We start from the raw sequence: 20,724 nt of genomic DNA on the forward strand, positions 1-20,724 counted from the left end.
TAATCCAGCATCTCTCAAACTTAATTGACCACAGAGCCCTATTATCTCATAACATTTTTTTTAAAACAGAACTATTGTTTCACAGAACAGATTTTGGGAAACTGGTAGTAGAAGCATAGGAAAAAAGTTTGAAAAGAGATACACCAAGATGCTAACAATGCTTATTTCTGGGTGCCAGGATTATGGATACTTTTTCTTCTTGCTGTATTTTAAGAAAGTTTTGTTGCTTTAAGTATGTATTATTTTTGTATTCAAAACAGTAATAAGACTATTCCCATTTTTAAATTGTATGTTTTAAATAAAGGCAAAGATAGTTTAAGATGGAAGACAATTTAATTTGAACTGACAGATACTTCCTCATTGTAAGCAAATAGCACACTCTCCACTCTCTTGGAATCCAAACATCACGCTTGCCCAATTGAGTCTTCAATGGAATGTTTCACCTACAAAAATACTGGGAAAGGAAGAGAAAATGAGGAATGCTGAACCAAGTTTAAATTCCTATACACTTTCTTGGTCTGCACAGAGTCACTTGCTAGTTATATCACCTCTTCCAAGATAGATAGGATTTTAGACAGCTTCTTCTCTTAATATTAACTAAATGATTTCATACAGACAAAATGCTTTGATGACTTGGGAAAATAAGAGTAAGAATATGTTTCTAGTGCAATTGGGATTAGAGGTAGAGGTAGAAGTATGGTCAAATGGGTTTTTTTCTTTTGTTTTCAAAGTATCTTTTAAAAAACATATTCATCAAATAAAACTCTTTGTTGTGGAAGGATTGGGAAGTGTAGATAGACAAAAATAAACGTGGAAATAATAACAACAACAATAGTAACAATAATGAAAACCACCAATTCACTACCACAAGGAGGTAACCAATGTCTAATACTTTGGGTAGGTCCTTAAAGGCTTTTGCCCTGTACCTAGTTATTTTTGCTTTTTTTTTACATTCTGCTTTTTTTTAATATATATTTTTAATTGAGTTCATAATAGTTTACAACATTGTGAAATCATATGGTGTTTGTCTTTGTCTGGCTTATGTCGTTTAACATCCTACCCTCCTGGTCCATCCATGTTATTGCGAATGGGATGATTTTGTCTTTTTTATGGTTGAGTAGTATTCCATTGTATATATATATATATACTACACCTTCTTTGTCCAATCATCAGTCAGTGGTCACTTGGGTTGCTTCCACGTCTTGGCTATTGTGAATAATGCTGCAATGGACATAGGGGTGCATGGGACTTTTGGAATTGCTGACTTCAAGCTCTTTGGATAGATACCCAGTAGTGGGATGGCTGGGTCATATGGTATTTCTATTTTTAGTTTTTTGAGAAATCTTTGTACTGCTTTCCATAGTGGCTGCACCTGTTTGCATTCCCACCAGCAGTGTTGACGGCTCTCTCTTCTCTACAACCTCTCCAACATTTGTAATTTTTTGTCTTAGTGATTATAGCCATTTTTAATGTGTGTAGGGTGGTGACTTAGGGTAGTTTTGATTTGCATTTCTCTGATAATTAGTGATGTTGAGCATTTTTTCATGTGCCTCTTGGCCATCTGTATATCTTCTTTGGAGAAATGTCTGTTCATATCCTCTACCCATTTTTTAAGTGGGTTGTTTTTTGTTGTTGAGTGAGTTCTTTATATATAATGGGGATTAACCCCTTGTTGGATATATGATTTGCAATTATTTTCTCCCAATTGGTGGGTTGTCTTTTTGTTTAGATCCTGGTTTCCTTTGTCTTGCAGAAGCTCCTTAGTCTGGTGAATTCCCACTTGTTTATTTTTTATTTTATTTCTCTTGTCTAAGAAGACATGGTATTCAATAAGATCCTTTTGAGATCAATGTCTAAGACTGTACTGCCTATATTACCTTCCAGAAGTTTTATGGTTTCAGGTCTTACCTTCAAGTCTTTGACCCATTTTGAGTTAATTTTTGTGTGTGGCATAAGATACTGATCTACTTTCATTCTCTTGCATGTGGCTGCCCAGTTTTCCCAACACCACTTATTGAAGAGACTATCTTTTCTCCATTGTATGTTATTAGCCCCTTTGTTGTGTGGATGTCCTCTTTTGGAATATGTATGTCCTTTTCGTTTTATCTCTAGGGGGAGAGTTTACTGGGAGAGCTCACTCCACCATGATGCTCCCTGTACCTATAGTTCTTAATAACAAATTGGATTAAATGGTATATCCTCTGTTATAATCTGCTTTTCTCCACTCAACTATATTTCATGAATATGATTCCATGTAATTGTCCTTCTACAACAACATTTTGGTGACTATATAATACTCATTGTATGAATGTTCAATGTTTTCTTTAACCAGCCAATGGATATTTAAGTTGTTTCTATTTTTTCGCTATTATGAACCATACTAAGAAGTCCTTATGCTACATGTGTCTTTGCATACTTGTTAGCACAAATTGGTCCCACTGATTGCCACTGACAAATAAAAATGGCAAGCAATAGGATATATTGGAGTATATGAAGAAGACATTTGGTATAAACCTAATTCGGCCTGACTTTGTTTTTCCAAAAGGGCCTGACTGTGGCTGTTGAGCACGCATTGTATATCTGCTTTAAAACATTTCCTATGGCAAGAACAAAGGCCCTTGAGATAAAGGTGCAACTTCCCCCCACATTGGCATTTCCTTAAGGACAAGCATCTTTCCTTAGGCTAGGAACCAATTGCTGCACTCACCTTTGACCACCCAGCTCACCTGTGACCACCTGGTTCGAGACAACAGACTGCCACCCTGCTGTGTTCACCGAGACAGCAGACCTACCTGCTGTTTCCATCAATCGCTGTGCCGACAGAGCAGTCTCGCGACTATTGTAAAAGGGACATTTCAATCCTATGTGAAACACCCTCTCTGGGGGTATATAACCACTCTGTGCACCCCACTTCTTTGGTGCCCTTTCTTCCTTCGGGAAGAAAGGCCCTGGGTTATAATCCTCAGATTTAAACTCAGAATAAACTCACCCAAATTTTCATTTATAGATTGGTTATGGATTATTTTCGTCGACACCACTGTAGTACTGAGAAATTGACGAGGCTTCCATGTTGACTTCCTCATGTAATGGATGAGCTGCAGCTAGTGGTGCATAGATGAATACAGAGGATGAGTAAAGAGGCCCAGAGAGACTGCCATCCTTACTGTGAAATGTACTAATAAAAGTCACCAAATATCACTGAGGGTCTACTATGTGCCCAGTGCCAAGTGCCAATTTTTTCTGGGACTCAACGTGCCCTTTATGACTATAGACTTGAGTCTTCCTTTATTTCTGCAACATTTAAAAAGTTATACCTTGAAGCATTTTTCCTGTTGTATTATTTTGGTTCTCTTCTACGAAGAAATTAATTATGTGCCTCCTGCATCTATCATTTTTTTCTCTAATCTTACTGTCACTCAAGTCTCTGCTTATTTCTACTTCATAGTGTTGGCTTTTTTGACCCTGTTCTTCATATCTCCTTTTATATTTTTTCATCAGTGTCTTCTTTTGTTTTGCTCTCTCTTGCCTGCCCTCTTGCTCTTTTTGTCCTCACTGCGGTTTCTTTCTTTCACTAGCCAGCTTGCTTGTTCCCAACAGGGACTTATTGGTTTCTCTCCTCAGGTTGAGCCTTCTACTTCAAAGAAGTAAGTATTTCTCTTGGCATATTGCCTGCTTTATATTCACAGAAGTCCCTCTGAAGGTGCGTGTTTAACCAATACTTCAGATGTTTCTGATGCAGCTAGCCTGCTGGCCATAGTTTGAGTAACAATTACTTAAAAGACATAGAATCAGATATATCTTGACTTGAGTCCTGGCTTCTTTAGTTGGGAAATGCAGTATTCCTCTGTGCTTTGGAAGAAGGAACAGGATTGGTGAACATATAACCAGTCTCTGTCACAGTCTGTATTACTGACCGCCTGCTCTTTGTTTCACTCTTCCTTCTGTACACGAATACAGCCACCCTGCACTGTACATGGTAATATGCCACCCAAATCCTCCCCTTAAGAATTGCCTTGTTTCTCTAGCTGCTGAGAGGGCTGTCAATACACAGCCTCTAACTGTTAGCTCTTTCAGAGTTTGCCTCAGCTGCCAAGAGCTGCCTGTACTTCCTAGGGCAGCCCACATCCAATAACCAATTAAGGTGTGGTTATAAAGGTCCAGCCATTCCAGCCTAATGTGGGACATCTCTGATGGGGTCAACTAAGGCTTTGTTGAGCTTACAAGGCAGTTGAACTTCTTCCTACCTCCTCCTCCCCTCCACAGGCGTTGATCTCTGATAATACCCTGCACACCAAACTCCTGTCTCTCTGCTTCCAAAACATTTGACTTGTGGCACAACTTTTCCCCAAGACTAAAATCCCAACCATCACTGTGTCCAGCTCAAAGTCCAGAGTATCTGGGTGATGCTTGGTTCTCTTAAGTCTGGGTATGGTTTTTCTTGGTTAAGTGACCTATGAACTAAAACAAGTTCTCTGCCCCTAATCTCCACACTTCACATACAATGCTTGAGCAGGAAGAAGATAATCACCATAAACACTCCCATTTGGAAAGAGGAAGAATGAGAGGCACATAGCAGTTACTGCTCTGTAGTAATCCTGGAATCCTGCTGGGCAGACATTGATAAAGCCCAGACCTTGCTTTATAGGTTTATAGGAGGAGCTCCCTGGCCCATTGTCCAGCCTCTGAGAGGCTCTTCCTGTCCATTATTTTCTATGGCTGCATCTGCAGCAAGTGTTGGGCAGCATGCTCTCCTAGGGGCCTTCAAAGCCTGTGTCCTTCTCAGGGATGATTAGAGGTCTAAATACTGTTTTAAGGCCCAAACAATGGATACCTCATTTAGTTCTAGCTTGTGGCTTCTTTGGCAATAAGCTTCTCTCAAAACTTAGCTGACTTCTAGTTGGCTCTAATTAATTCCATATGCCAATATGTGTACATCCAAGATTGTTTCCTTGACACGGTTCTTGATCCTGTGATCATTTTGAGGTTATGAGGAGCCATAGGTGAGGATGTCACACCCTTAATCTGATCTTTGCCCTCAGCCACTTTATTAGATTGTGAAGTTTGAACAGTCCTTTGCTACACAAAGCCTTTTTAAATTCTAGCACACACTTATATAGGTTCCCCAACTTGGACTCTGTCTCTCACCATAGCGCTGATCCAACAGTTTGTAATTATTCAATTATCTTATTTCTTTGTCTCTCTAGCAACTAGGACAGAGACAGGCAAGTAGCCATCTCTTGGTAAATACTGGTTGAATTACTGAAATGTAGGCTTTTCCAGCTATGCTTAACTATTTTGTTAACTATTTCAGGAATCTCTTTGGCTTTATATGGTTTATGTAGCTAAATATTTTGGTAAATTTTCAGGAAATTGAAAACAGTTCACTATATATTTTCCATGTAAAGTTCCTAAACCAAAGGGAAGGATAATTAGGAGTTAATGAAATTAGAAAAAAATGATCAGTGGCAAAAACTAGTTATTAAATGTCACCTATAAGTCATTGGTAATGGACAGAGCAGGTTGGAGAAAAAAAGAGAAAGTAGAGGAGACTTTTATTTTTTTACTTTTATATTGTTATTATTTATTTATTTATTTTTAAACTTTGGAAGATAGTTAGTAGTGAAAGAACTGTATAGTCAGGATCTTATCTAAGGTTAGAAGTATGACTTCAAGTGCTGTCTTTCTTTTATTTTTTCTTTTATTTTTTTATTGCAGTAACATTGGATTATAACATTATATAGCTTTCAGATGTACATTGTAATATATTTCTAATTCTGTGTAGATTACATCATGTTCACCACCCGAAAACTAATTATAGTCCATCATTACACATGTGAGCCTAATCACCCCTTTGCCCTCCCCCACCTTCCCCTATGGTAACCACCAATCCAATCTCTGTTGCTATGTATTTGTTGTTGTTTTTATCTTCTACTTATGAGTGAGATTATATGATATTTGAATTTCTCCCTCTGACATTTCACTTAGCATAATACCCTCAAGGTCCATCCATGTTGTCACAAATGGCCAGATTTCATCAATTCTTAGGGCTGAGTAGTATTCCATTGTGTATATATACCACATCTTCTTTATCCATTCATCCCTTGATGGGCATCTAAGTTGCTTCCAAGTCCTAGCTATTGTGAATAATGCTGCAATGAACACAGGGGTGCATGTATCTTTATGCATTTATGTTTTCAAATTCTTTGGATAAATACCCAACAGTGAATAGCTGGATCATATGGTAGATCTATTGCTAACTTTCTGAGGATACTCCGTACTGCTTTCCATAGTGGCTGCACCAGTTTGCATTCCCACCAGCAGTGTATGAGGGTTCCCTTCTCTCCACATCCTCTCCAACACTTGTTGTTTCCTGTGTTGTTAATTATAGCCATTCTGACTGGAGGGAGGTGATATCTCATTGTAGTTTTGATTTGCATTTCCCTAATAGTAAATGATGTTGAGCATCTTTTCATATGCCTGTCGGCCATCCGTATATCTTCTTTGGAGGATCTCTGTTCAGATCTTCTGCCCATTTTTTAATTGGATTGTTGGTTTTTTTGTTGTTGAGATGTACGAGTTCTTTGTATATTTTGGATATTAACCCCTTATCTGATATATGGTTTGCAAGTATCTTCTCCCAATTGTTAGGTTGTCTTTTCGTTTTGTTGATGATTTCCTTTGCTGAGCAGAAGATTTTTAGTTTGATGTAGTCCCATTTGTTCATTTTTTCTTTTGTTTCCCTTGCCCAGTCAGACATGGTACTTGAAAACGTGCTGCTAAGACTGATGTCAAAGAGCGTACTGCCTATGTTTTCTTCTAGAGTTTTCATGGTTTTGGGTCTTACATTCAAGTGTTTAATCCATTTTGAGTTGATTTTTGTGCATGGTGTAAGGTAATGGTCTAATTTCATTCTTTTGCATGCGGCTGTCCAGTTTTCCCAACACCATTTATTGAAGAACCTCTCCTTTCTCCATTGTTTGTTCTTGGCTCCCTTGTCGAATATTAGCTGTCCATAAATGTGTGGGTTTGTGTCTGGGCTCTCTATTCTGTTGCATTGATCTGTGTGTCTGTTTTTGTGCCAGTAACGTGCTGTTTTGGTTACTATAGCTCTGGAGTATGTTTTGAAATCAGGGAGTATGATACCTTCAGCTTTGGTCTTTTTTCTCAGGAATCCTTTGGCTAGTCAGGGTCTTTTGTTGTTTCATATAAATTTTAGGATTCTTTGTTCTATTTCTGTGAAAAAGGTTGTTGGAACTTTGATAGGGATTGCATTGAATCTATAGATTGCTGTAGGAAGTATGGACATTTTAGCTCTGTTAATTCTTCCAATCCAAGAGCACGGAATAGCTTTCCATTTCTTTGTGTCTTCTTTGATTTCTTTCAACAATGTTTTATAGTTTTCAGTGTACAGATCTTTCACCTCTTTGGTTAAGTTTATTCCTAGGTCTTTTATTCTTTTTGTTGTGATTGTAAATGGGATTGTATTCTTAATTTCTCTTTCTGCTACTTTCTTGTTAGTGTATAGAAACGCAACTGATTTTTGTATGTTTATTTTGTATCCTGTGACTTGACTGTATTCATTTATTATTTCTAAAAGTTTTTTTTTAAAGATTTTATTTTTTTTCCTTTTTCTCCTCAAAGCCCCCTGGTACATAGTTGTATATTCTTCGTTGTGGGTCCTTCTAGTTGTGGGACGCTGCCTCAGCGTGGTTTGATGAGCAGTGCCATGTCCGCGCCCAGGATTCGAACCAACGAAACACTGGGCCAGCAGCAGTGGAGCACGTGAAGTTAACTACTCGGCCATGGGGCCAACCCCTCTAAAAGTTTTTCTTAGCAGATTCTTTAGAGTTTTCTATATATAAAATCATCGCCTCTGCAAAGAGTGAGAGTTTCACTTCTTCTTTTCCAATATGGATCCCTTTTATTTCTTTTTCTTGCCTGATTTCTCTGGCTAGGACTTCCAATACTATGTTAAATAAGAGTGGTGATAGTGGGCATCCTTGTCTGGTTCCTGTTCTTAGAGGGATAGCTTTCAGTTTTTTTCCATTGAGTATGATGTTAGCTGTGGGTTTGTCATATATGGCCTTTATTATTTTGAGGTTTTTCCTTCTATACCCATTTTATTTAGAGTTTTTATCATAAATGGATACTGTATCTTAAACGCTTTCTCTGCATCTACTGAGATGATCATGTGATTTTTATTCTTCATTTTGTTAATGTGGTGTATCATGTTGATCGTTTTGCAGATGTTGAACCATCCCTGCATCCCTGGAATGAATCTCACTTGATCATGGTGTATGATCTTTTTAATGTATTGTTGTATTTGATTTGCTAGTATTTTGTTGAGGATTTTTGCATCGATGTTCATCAGTGATATTGGCCTGTAATTATCTTTTGTTGTGTTGTCCTTGTCTGGTTTTGGTATCATGATAATGTTGGCTTCATAGAATGAGTTAGGAAGCCTCCCCTCCTCTTCAATTTTTGGGAAGAGTTTGAGAAGGATGAGTATTATGTCTTCTTTGAATGTTTGGTAGAATTCACCAGGGAAGTCGTCTGGTCATGGACTTTTATTTTTGGGGAGGTTTCGATTGCTGTTTTGATCTCCTTACTGGTGATTGGTCTATTCAAATTCTCTACTTCTTCTTGGTCCAGTTTTGCAAGGTTGTGTGTTTCTAAGAATTTATCCATTTCTTCTAGATTATCCAATTTGTTGGTGTATAGCTTTTTGTAGTATTCTCTTATCATCTTTTGTATTTCTGAGGTGTCCATTGTAATTTCTCCTCTTTCATTTCTGATCTTATTTATCTGAGCCTTCTCTCTTTTTTCTTGGTGACTCTAGCTAAAGGTTTGTCAATTTTGTTTATCTTTTCAAAGAACCAGCTCTTGGTTTCATTAATTTTTTTCTATTGCTTTTTAAGTTTCTATTTCATTGATTTCTGCTCTGATTTTTATTATTTCCTTCCTTCTGCTGATTTTGGGCTTTGTTTGTTCTTCTTTTTCCAGTACCTTTAGATGAGCTGTTAGATCGTTTATTTGAGATTTTTCTTCTTTGTTGTGGTAGGCCTGAATTGCTATAAACATCCCTCTTAGAACCACTTTTGCTGTATCCCATAGATTTTGACATATCATATTTTCATTTTCATTTGTCTCCAGGAATTTTTTGATTTCTCCTTTGATTTCTTCATTGACCCAATCTTTGTTCAGTAGCATTTTGTTTAATCTCCACATTTTTGTGGCTTTTCTGATTTTCTTCCTGTAGTTGATTTCTAGTTTCATAACTTTGTGGTCAGAAAAGATGCATGGTGTTATTTTGATCTTATTAAGTTTATTGAGACTTGTTTTGTGGCCTAATATGTGATCAATCTTGGAGAATGTTCCATGTGCATTTGAAAAGAATGTGTATTCTGTGGTTTTTGGATGGGATGTTCTATATATATCCACTAAGTCCATCTGGTAAAATGTGTCATTTAAGGCCAGTGTTTCCTTATTGATCTTCTGTTTGGATGATCTATCCATTGGTGTAAGTGGAGTGTTAAAGTCCCCCACTATTATTGTGTTACTGTCTATTTCTCCTTTTATGTATGTTAATAATTGCTTTATATATTTAGGTGCTCCTATGTTGGGTACATAGATATTTACAAGTGTTATATCTTCCTGTTGGATTGTTCCCTTTATCATTACGTAGTGCCCTTCTTTGTCTCTTGTTACAGTTTATGTTTTAAAGTCTAGTTTGTCTGATATAAGTATTGCTACCCCCACTTTGTTTTCTTTGCAATTTGCATGGAATATCTTTTTCCATCATTTCAATTTCAGTTTGTGAGCGTCTTTAGGTCTGAAGTCTGTCTCTTGTATGCAGCATATATATGGGTCTTGTTTTTTTATCCAATTGGCCACCCTATGCCTTTTGATTGGAGCATTTAGTCCATTGACATTTAAAGTAGCTATTGATAAATATGTATTTATTGCCACTTTGTTACCTTTTTTTCTGGGTGTTTTACTAGCTCTTCTCTGTTCCTTTCTTTTTCTCTTGCTCTCTTCCCTTGTGGTTTGATGACTTTCTTTAATAATATGTTTGATTTCTTTTATCTTACTTATTTGCTTGTTTATTATAGGTTTCTGATTTGTGATTACCATGAGGATCCTACATAATATTCTATGTATATAACAGTCTATATTGAGTTGATAGACTCTTTAGCTTGACCTCTTTCTAAAGGCTCTACTTTTTCACTCCTCTCCTCCCACATTTTATGTTTTTGAAATCATATCTAATCTCTTATTTTGTGTCTATCCATTACCCTCTTATCATTGCAATAGGTAATTTTAGTATTTTTGTCTTTTAAACTTCATATTATCTTCACAGGTGGTTGATCTACTACCTTTACTATATTTTTACCTTTACCAGTGATTTTATTGCCTGTTTTTTTGATAATTTTTTTATCCCTATTTTTATCCCTATTTGTGGTCATTGTTTTCCCACTTAAATAAGTCCCTTGAGCGTTTCTTGTAGAACTGGTTTCTTGGTGATAAACTCCTTTAATTTTTGCTTGTCTGGGAAGCTCTTTATCTCTCCTTCCAACCTGAATGACAACCTTGATGGATAGAGTATTCTTGGCTGTAGGCTTTTTCCTTCTAGCGCTTTAAATATGTCATGCCATTCTCTTCTTGCCTGTAGGGTTTCAGCTGAGAAATCCGCTGATAGCCTTATGGGCTTTCCTTGTATGCCATTTGTTGCCTTTCTCTTGACGCTTTTAGGATTCTGTCTTTAATTTTGGAGATTTTAATTATAATGTGTCTTGGTGTGGGCCTCTTTGGGCTTATCTTGTTTGGAGCTCTCTGTGTTTCCTGTACTTGGATGTCTGTTTCCTTCCTTAGATTAGGAAAATTTTCAGCTATTATTTCTTCAAATAAATTTTCTGCTCCTTTGTCTCTCTCTTCTCCTTCTGGGACAACTATAATACGAATGTTAGTGTGCTTGATATTGTCCCAGAGTTCCCTTAGACTGTTCTCATTCTTTTTTTTGTTCAGCTTGTGTGATTTCCTCTAGTCTTTCATCTAGCTCGCTGATCCATTCTTCTGTATCATCTACTCTGCTACTGAGTTCCTCTAGTGAATTTTTCATTTCCAGTATTGTATTCTTCATTTCTGACTGGTTCTTTTTTATATTTTCCAGTTCTTTGCTGATGAGCTCACTGTGTTCATCCAGTCTTCTCCCAATATCTGTGAGCATCCTTATGAGTTTTTGTTTGAACTGTTTGTCAGGTAGGTTGCTTATTTCTGTTTTATTTAGTCCTTTTTCTGGGGTTTTGTCCTGTTCCCTTGCTTGGAATGTATTCCTTTGTCTCCTCATTATGCCTCTTTCTCTGTGCTTATTTCTTTGTATTAGGTGAGTGGGCTCTGTCTCCTGATCTTAGAGAAGTGGCCTTATGTAAGAGATGCCTTTTGAGGCCCAGCATTGTGCTTCCCTCTTGTCACCAGTCCAAATGATCCAGGAGTGACCCCTTTGTGGGCTACTTGTGTCCTTCTGCTGTGGCAGCGTTGCTCTTAATGCAGGTACCCAGGGAGTCTAGTCTTTCCCTCCCTGGCCAGCTGTTTGTAAATCTGGTTTGGGGAGCCTCAGCACCATTGGCTACAAAGTCTAACAGCACACTCCTGTTGCAGTTTTTCTGTTAATTGGGTAGGTACTCAGTGTAGCTGGTTGCTAGGCTCAGGGGCTTACAGTTGCTATAGGCCTCAGGCCTATGAGGCTGTTGTCAGTTCTCTTAGGAGTGCAGCTGAATGGGGCTGGCCCTAGGCATGGGAGCACTCAATTGTTTCAGGCTTTGGAACTTGTGGCTGATCCTTTTTATAGCTATTTGTGAAGCACAGGTCTTCTGCCACTGATAAGCCTCACCCCCCACAGGACCACACACACTGTCAACACAGTCCTGGTCCGTGCACACTTCCCAACCCCCTAGAGCCTACCCCAACACCCCACTGCAGAGGCCCCCACCTCCCCACCAATGCACCCCACAGTCCACCTGGTAGAGGAGACTTTTTAAAAGGGACTTGCATGGCCTTTTGGAGTTTTGTCCCCAGAATTACCTTTCTTAAAACTCTCCCTTATGGGCTGGCCCAGTGGCTCAGTGGTTAAGTGCACACATTCTGGTTCAGCAGCCCGGGGTTCACCAGTTTGGATCCCGAGTGCGGACATGGCACCACTTGGCACACCATGCTGTAGTAGGCGTCCCATATATAAAGTAGAGGAAGACGGGCATGGATGTTAGCTCAGGGCCAGTCTTCCTCAGCAAAAAAAGAGAAAGATTGGCAGCAGATGTTAGCTCAGGGCTAGTCTTCCTCAAAAAAAAAAGAAACTTTCCCTTAATTACAGATGTGCAGGCTGGTAGGGAACCTGATTGTTCCTGTCTCTCCCTCAGGTTCCCTCTATCCTCCCCTCTCCTCATGCCACACAGCAGCTTACGTGAGGCAGCAGAGGGTCCCCATCAGTGCTGTGATGACAAGCAAAGCAAAAATGGCTGCTGGAGGTACGGAGCTCTTGATGAGATCCCCCAAGTACTCCCTGAAGTTGCTCAGCCAGGATCTGTGATTTTCTGCAGAAAGAGCATAGATGTTCATTGAGGAGAGGTCAAGTAAATGATGAGGCTGGAATTTGAACCTTGGTTCAAGTTCAAATAGTTGTCTCAAATATCATGCTCTTATAGTTGTCCAGAGCCCATATTCTTGACTACTTTGCTGTGCTGCCTCTAAGGCATTCAAGGGGTAAACGTACACTCACAAAAGGTATCCTTAGGTGGTTATCATCTTTGCCTCCTCACAAATCAATAGGAAAAATCATCTCTGCCCCAGACATCTTAAGGGTTGTTTTGAGGTCTTCTTGAGTAAATGGGGTACTTTGTGAAAGAGGAGCATGAACTGATAACTAATATATGGTTGCCTAGAGTATGTTTGGGAGTTCTGCAAGAGGCTGAGGGCAGTGAGTGCCTCAGGAAGAGAAAAAAGAGGGCTATCAGCTGCAGGAACATCCAGAGGAGGAAGGGGCCAGGGAAACTGGCAGAAGGAACTTTAGAGGGAGTCTGCTGATCAAGGTAAGGCTCAAGATACTGGGTCTTTTCTTTAGGAAGTTGGAGAGGAAGAAGAGGGGAATGTGATTTAATCCCAAGGAAAGAGGTAGGGGAAAAAGAGTGTCTGTGGTGTGGAGTCAAGAGGGTTCACCACTCACCAGGCAGACACTTTCCGTAGCTGGAGCTCCGGAAAGGATCTGAGCAGCATGGCTATGCATGTTGGAAGCTGGGCTTTGGGAGCACCTAAGCCACAGATCAATGGGTCATCAGGTTTAGCTTAAAGTTCATTTCCTTTGTCGGCTTCCCTGATCCCTCCCCCAACTTTATTTATCCCTTTATTTTTTCATTCATTTTATTTTACTTTATTTGTGACAACTTTATCCTTTTTTCCTCAGGGAGCATGTGTCATATTCCATGGAGGGTTGGCATCTGTGGCTTTGGCTGCACATTTCTGAACTCCTAATCCATGTCATTCAGCAAAGGGTTTGGTGCACACAGTAAGTGAGTTAGCTCTTGTTGAACTAAATTGAACCAAACCAGAATAGTTTGCTTTCTTGTGAACATTATTTTTAAATATAAAATCAATTTTTCTGAACTGAGACACGAATCTTATGTCTTACAAAGCTACGAACATTCATCCTAACAGCAAACACACCCATTGAGCGTAGTTTTGATCCTGCTTTGCCTTCTACTCCAAAGGCAGATAAAGGCGATGTTGAGGAACCTACAGTCTCCAGGAGGCAAGCCAGAGAGCACAGCAGAAATCCAATGCTCAGCAGATTCTGGGGAGAGTCCATGGAGTCTCCTGAGGGCCACTTAGCTGTTCTCCTAGCTCACTCGGCCAAGGGGAGATGGCTTTTTCCTTGGCTCTTTCCAAGGTAGCTTTGTCTGAAAAGTTAGAAAATGGTGGTTTAGTTTTTATTGCAAAAAGCTTCCCACCTGTCATGAACACAAGAATAATTCACTAGCTGACACTTGAATTCTGAATACAGTCAGTTTCCAAAGCAAAATTTATTCCCCTCTAAAAAAAAACAAAACAACACAAAACAAAAATTTACTGGAATCTATCAGGTCAGACACCTGACATTCCCTCCTAAACTAGATGCCCCTTCAGGCTTCCCTAATTCAATTAGTGGAAACAACAGTTGTTCAGTCTCTTCTCCACTGAGGAGCCAGAGATCCTGCTTTGTTGAAGCATAACGGAAATCCGATGAGTAGATTCTGGGAAGACTTTTTGCTGTTTTGATAAAAAAGATATAGCTACCATTTTTCCTTTGTGCTGCCTCAAACATTGTTTAACAGTTACCTGAAGTCGGAGAAGCCATCTTGTAACCATGAGGTAATGTACATGAGGAGAAGGCCAAGAAAATTACATCTCTTCTGGCTCTGACAATTTCAAGCCACTAAACCAACACCTCTATCTGCCCACCTCTGGACTGCTTGGTGTGAGGAAAATAAATCCCTATTTGAGCCATTATAATTTGGGCTTTCTATTACTTAAGACATTTATAACTGATACTCTCATTCACTATTTGATAGGTCTTAAAGAGACCTGTGTCAGGTTGGAAGCCACTTACCTGAAAATTGGCTTAGCAGCCAGGGATCCAAAGAAGCCAGTGAATGAGGCCTCAGAGTGCAGTAGTCTTCAGAAGAAACTGGCCAGAGTCTTCCTCTCAGGCCTCTGAAGTTCCAAATAGAATTCTATCACTCCTTGTGATATCATGTAGTGCATTTGACCCTCCCCCAGTCTCTCTCTATTTGACAGCTAAGCATACAGACATCTTTTTCTGTCCATGCATAAATATCTGTGTTGATACTGAAACCTATCCTCTCAGTAGCTGTATCCTCTTAAGCTTGAAGAATTCTAAGATATCTTATTTGCCATTCAGTATCTATTACACCTTATAATAGTGTATATATGTGACTATAACAGATGATAAAGGTGGCATTTCATATCAGTGGGGAAAAAAGATATGGTTTAATATGACGATTGACTCTTTATTTGGATGCACTGAAGTGAGAGCCCTACACACAAAAATAAATTCTAGATGGATCAAGGACTAAACAAAAATAAAACCATACACAGGGGCCGGCCCCATGGCCAAGTGGTTAAGTTTCCGTGCTCCACTTCGGCGGCCCAGGGTTTTGCTGGTTCAGATCGTGGGCGCGGACATGGCACCGCTCATCAGGCCACGGTGAGGTGGCGTCCCACATGCCACAACTAGAAGGACTCACAACTAAAAAATATACAACTATATACTGGGGGGATTTGGGGGAGAAAAAGCAGGGAAAAAAAAGATTGGCAACAGTTGTTAGCTCAGGTGCCAATCTTTAAAAATATATATATATATACACATATTGGATTAAAATATGGGTGGATATTTTTATAATCTTAGTGTTGAAAAAGCTACTCTAAGCATGTCATGAAACCCAAAAGCCACAAATAAAAATACTGATAAATTTGTTGCATAAAAATATAAAGCTTTCATACAACAAAATATTGTAAAGAAAGATAAAAGATTAATGAAAAATTAATACATTTTATAACATATATGACAGATAAGATTCTTAACATGCAAAGAACTCTTACAAATTAATTTGTATAAGAAAGATGATCACTTCCGTAGAAAAATTGGCATAAATGATATATCAGTCAGGGTTCTATCAGAAAAGCAATGGATTAAATAAATTGTGGTCTATACTATATAATGAAATACTTTACCACAATTCAGATGAGCCACTAGGAAATATCTACAGTAAGAGTTGCTTCCAGTTTGAAGCTATTCTGGACAGTGCTACCCTATCTCTTGGTTCACATGGAAATTCTACTCCTAGGTCATCACCCAACAGAATTGCCAGAGGCTATCTGTATGTTCAACTTCAGTAGATAATGCCAGATTGTTTTCCAAAATAAATATACCACGAACAGCATAAGAGAATTCCATTTGCTACACATCCCTTTATCAATTTTACATAACACAAATATTTTCTCCCACTCTATGGATGAACAGAAGATCTGAATCTAAATGTAGTCAAATTTATCAATCTTTTCCTTCATGGTTAGTGGTTTTGGGGTCCTGTTTAAGAAACCTGTGCATAACCCAAAGCTGTTATCTCCTGGAGTTTTTATTGTTTGCTGTTCATAGAGCTTTATTTAATCTGGAATTGATTTTTTTTTTTTTGTATAGTTTGAGGAAGGGGTCAAATTTCACTTTTTCATATGGATTTCTTATTGACCCAGTACCACTGCTCTGGAGAGCTATTTTGTCATAAATCAGGTGTGCATATATGTATGGGTCTGCTTCTGGACTCTAATATGTTCCACTGGTCTATTGGTCTATCCTTGTGCGAATACCACATTGTCTTAATTGCTGTAGCCTTAAATCTTACTGTCTTGTATCAGGAATATTTTGGCTATTCTTGGCCTTTTACATTTCCACATGCTTGAATTACACCAGGAAAAAATCTTGGAATTTACACTGAGATTGTGTTGAATCTGTAGGTCAGTTTGAGGAGAATTGACATCTTTATAATATTGAATCTTCTAATCCTTGAATATAGTATATCCTTCTAATTATCTAGGTCTCCCAAGAATATTTTATAGTTTTCTAATTAGAGTTCTTGGAAATCTTTCATACAATTCATTTCTAGGTACTAGGTATTTTTGACGCTATTGTAAATGTTACCTTTTAAAATTTTTATTTTCTAACTTTGTTGCTAGTACATAGACATAATTTTCATATTGAACTTCTGTCAAGAAGCCTTGCTACGTTGATTTATTAATTTGAACAACTTATCTGTAGATTATTTTGGGTTTTCAATGTGCACAACTATTTCAGTCTGGGAATAATAATGATTTTATTTCTTGTTTAAAATTCTTATGTTGAATTAGAAGACTTAATATCGTTAAGATGGCAATACTCCCCAAAGCAATCTACAAATCCAATGCAATCCCTATCAAAATCCCAATGGCCTTTTTTTTTTTTTTGAAGAAATGGACAACCTCATCTTAAAATTCACCTGGAATTGCAAGAGATCCTAAATAGCCAAGGCAATCTACAAAAAAGAAACAAAGTTGGAGGACTCACACTTCCCAATTTTGAAACTTAAATACAAGGCTACAGTCATTAAAACACTGTGGTACTGGCATGAGGATGGACATATAGATCAATAGAATAGGACTGAGAATCCAGAACTAAACCCAAAAATTTATGGTCAATTGATTTCCAACAAGAGTAGGGGGTGCCAAGACCATTTAATGAGGAAAGAACCATCTCTTCAATAAATCATGCAAAAGAGTGAATTTGGAACTTTATCTCATATCATATACAAAAATTAATTTGAAATGGATCAAACACATAAATATAAGAGCAAAAACTATAAAACTCTTAGCAGAAAATATCAGGGTAAATTTTCACGGCATTGGATTTGGCAATAGTTTCTTAAATATAACACCAAAAGCACAAGCAACAAAAGAAAAAATAGATAAATTGGGCTTCATCAAAATTAAAATTTTTTACATCAAAGGACACTATGAGGAGATGAAAAGACAACCCATAGAATGGGAGAAAATATTTCCAAATCATATTTCTAATAGTCTAGTATCAAGAATATACAAAGAATCTTTACAACTCAACAACAAAAAGACAACCCAATTAAAAAAATGGGCAAAAGACTTGAATAGACATTTCTCCAAAGAAGATATACAAATGGCCAATAAACACATGAAAAGATGATCAATGTTATCAGCCATTAGGGAAATGCAAATCAAAACCACAGTGAGATACCACTTCACACTCACTAGGATGACCGTTAAAAAAATGGAAAATAACAATCTCCATGTTAGAGATGGAAATGTAGAGAAAGTGGAACCTCATACATTGCTGGTGGGAATCTAAAATGGTGTGGCTGCTGTGGAAAAATTTGGTGGCTCCTCAATAAGTTAATCATAAAATTACCATAATGGGGCTGGCCCCGTGGCCGAGTGGTTAAGTTCGCGCGCTCTGCTGCAGGCAGCCCAGTGTTTCATCGGTTCGAATCCTGGGCGCAGACATGGCACTGCTCATCAGACCACGCTGAGGCAGCGTCCCACATGCCACAACTAGAAGGACCCACAACGAAGAATATACAACTATGTACTGGGGGGCTTTGGGGAGAAAAAGGAAAAAAATAAAATCTTTAAAAAAAAAAAAATTACCATAAGACCCAGAAACTCAAAAGAACTGAAAACAGGTATTCAAACAAAAACTTGTACACAAATGTTTATAGCAGCACTATTTACAACAGCCAAAAGGCGGAGACAACCCAAATGTCCACCAACAAATGAATGGATAAACAAAATGCGGTATATCCACAATGGAATATCATTCAGCCATAAAAAGGAATGAAGTACTGACACACAACAACATGGATGAACCTTGAAAACATTATGATAAATGAAAGAAGCCAGACAAAAAGGCCACATCGTTCATGATTCTATTTATATGAAATGTCCAGAATAGGGAAGTCCATAGAGACAGAAAATAGATTAGTGGTTGCCAGGGGCTGGGAGGAGGGGAAAATGGGAAGTTAATGTTTAATAAGTACGAGATTTCTTTAGGGGGTGATGAAAATGTTCTGGAACTAGATAGGGGTGATGGTTGCACAATGTTTTGAACATACTAAAAGCCACTGAATTTCACACTTTAAAATAGTTAAAATGGTGGGGAAAAGTCTAAAGCAGTTCAATACCTTTACTTTCTCTTCTGAACCACAGGACTTTAACACTTTAGTTCTGATCATCTCCTCCTGACTTATTTGCTGTTGTGTATTTTAGAGATTATTTTTATTGCCACAAGACGTTGTTGCTGCTTTATTCAGCCAATATTTATTTAGCTTTGTCTACATAACTCTTTCTTTGTTCGCTAATTCTTGCACCTAAGACATTCTATATGAGATCGCCTTCTTTATGACTGAAATATATTCTTTAAAATTTCATTTTGTGAAAATCTGTTGGTGGCAAACACTTCCATATTTTGTTTTTCAGAAAACGTCTTCATTTTGCCTTCACCGTTGGAAGATACAGTTGCTGAGTATACACTTTTAGGTCAACAGTTATTTTATTTCAGTACATCGAAGATATTCCACTGTATTCTGGCTTTCATTGTTGGTGAGATATCATTCAGTTGTGATTTCTGTTCAGAAGCCATTTCTCAATTTTAGCATCTTTTGCTGTCCAGAGAGGCAGAGATTTTTCAAAACCCTCAAGTCCTTGTTCATTCACGTTTAACAGTCTTTACAAGTCATCTTTCTCTTCTCACATTTTACTATAACCAACAAGAGGAAACCAGGTGGCATCTTCAACAATTTACTTGGAAATCTCCTTAGCTAGATCACACAGTTCATTAGACACATTTCATACTTTTCAAGTTACTAAAGGTGATAGTGTTGCTAAACTTTCTGTCACTATATAACAAGGATCCTCTTTCACCTAGTTTCTAATGACATGTTCCACACTTCTTTCTGAGCCCTCACCAGCAGCATCCTCAAAATCCAGATTTGTAGTAACAGTCTATATGAGGAAAGTTAGGTTTTTTTTTAACATTCTCCTCAAAATTCTTCCAGACTCCACCCAGTGCCTGGTTCTAAAGCCACTTTCATATTTTTGGTTATTTTTTGGAAGCGCCTCACTTCCAGTTACCAATATCTGTATTTGTTATTTATTGCAGCATAATGAATTACCCCCAAAACTTCGTAGCTTAAAACAACAAGCATTTATTGTCTTACAGTTTTTGGGGTGTCAATAATCTGGGTGGACATAACTTAGCTGGGTGCCTCTGTCTCAGGGTCTCTCATGGGGCTGCCATCAAGTTATCAGTCAGTACTGCAATCATCTCAAGCCTCGATGGGGGAAATCTTCCAAGCTCACTTAAAAAGCTGTTGTCAGGCCTCAGGTCCTTGTTGACTGTTGGCTGGAGACATCAGTTCCTTGCCATGTGGGCCTCTCAGTGCGGCAGTTAGCAACATACTGGATTCCCTCAGAGTGAGGGCTCCATGTGAGAAAGAATAAGAGGGCGAGTAAGAAGGAAGTCACAGTCTTTTTGTGACCTAATATCAGAAGGAACATCCCATCACTTTTGCCACATTCTGTTGGTTAGAAGTGAGCTACTAGGTCCCGCCCACACTAATGGGGAGGAAATGTCATGAAAGCTTGAAGAACCAGAAGGCAGGGATCATTGGGACCATCTAAGAGGCTACTTACCCCATCAGTTTTTAACAGAGTGATTCCATATTGTAAAGATTTCAACACTCCATATATTAATCAATAAATTTAATAAAATCCCAATAAAAATACTAACACAAGTGTTTAGAACTTGATAATTGAAGTGCTTTAAGTTTGGGTTGCCTAGAAGCGAGTTCAGAGACTGGAATTCCTGTGCATGTAATTTACTTAAGGGGTGCACTCTGAAGAAACCTATAAGGCAGTGAAGGAAGCAGGATGGGAAAAAAGAAGGAGCTATACAAAATGTATTTTCAGATGAAATGTCTCTGCAGCTTGATTTCATAGGGTGCCCTGGAGTGCAATTTGCACCTCAGAGCATGTCCTGCCTTCAGGATCCAAGATTTGTACCCTTGCTCCAGTCAGTCCTTGGTCTGGCCTGTCACGGGTGGGGAGTGAGCTGAGTAA

The 20,724-nt window shown here is 38.3% G+C and overlaps 1 protein-coding gene across 1 annotated transcript; it reads right to left on the reverse strand.

Moving 5' to 3' along the window:
- Positions 1–297: 297 nt before the first annotated feature.
- Positions 298–18,204, reverse strand: SMIM9 (small integral membrane protein 9). The gene is made up of 5 exons (XM_070257670.1): positions 18,017–18,204; positions 14,636–14,739; positions 13,714–13,946; positions 12,458–12,587; positions 298–454 (listed from the first exon to the last, which is right to left on the reverse strand). The coding sequence occupies exons 3-5, from the start codon at positions 13,853–13,855 to the stop codon at positions 427–429; spliced, it is 300 nt and encodes a 99-aa protein (XP_070113771.1). The 5' UTR covers positions 13,856–13,946; positions 14,636–14,739; positions 18,017–18,204; the 3' UTR covers positions 298–426.
- Positions 18,205–20,724: the final 2,520 nt, after the last annotated feature.

The sequence above is a fragment of the Equus caballus genome, chromosome X (genome assembly GCF_041296265.1).
Source record: "Equus caballus isolate H_3958 breed thoroughbred chromosome X, TB-T2T, whole genome shotgun sequence".
Classification (NCBI taxonomy): Eukaryota; Metazoa; Chordata; class Mammalia; order Perissodactyla; family Equidae; genus Equus; species Equus caballus.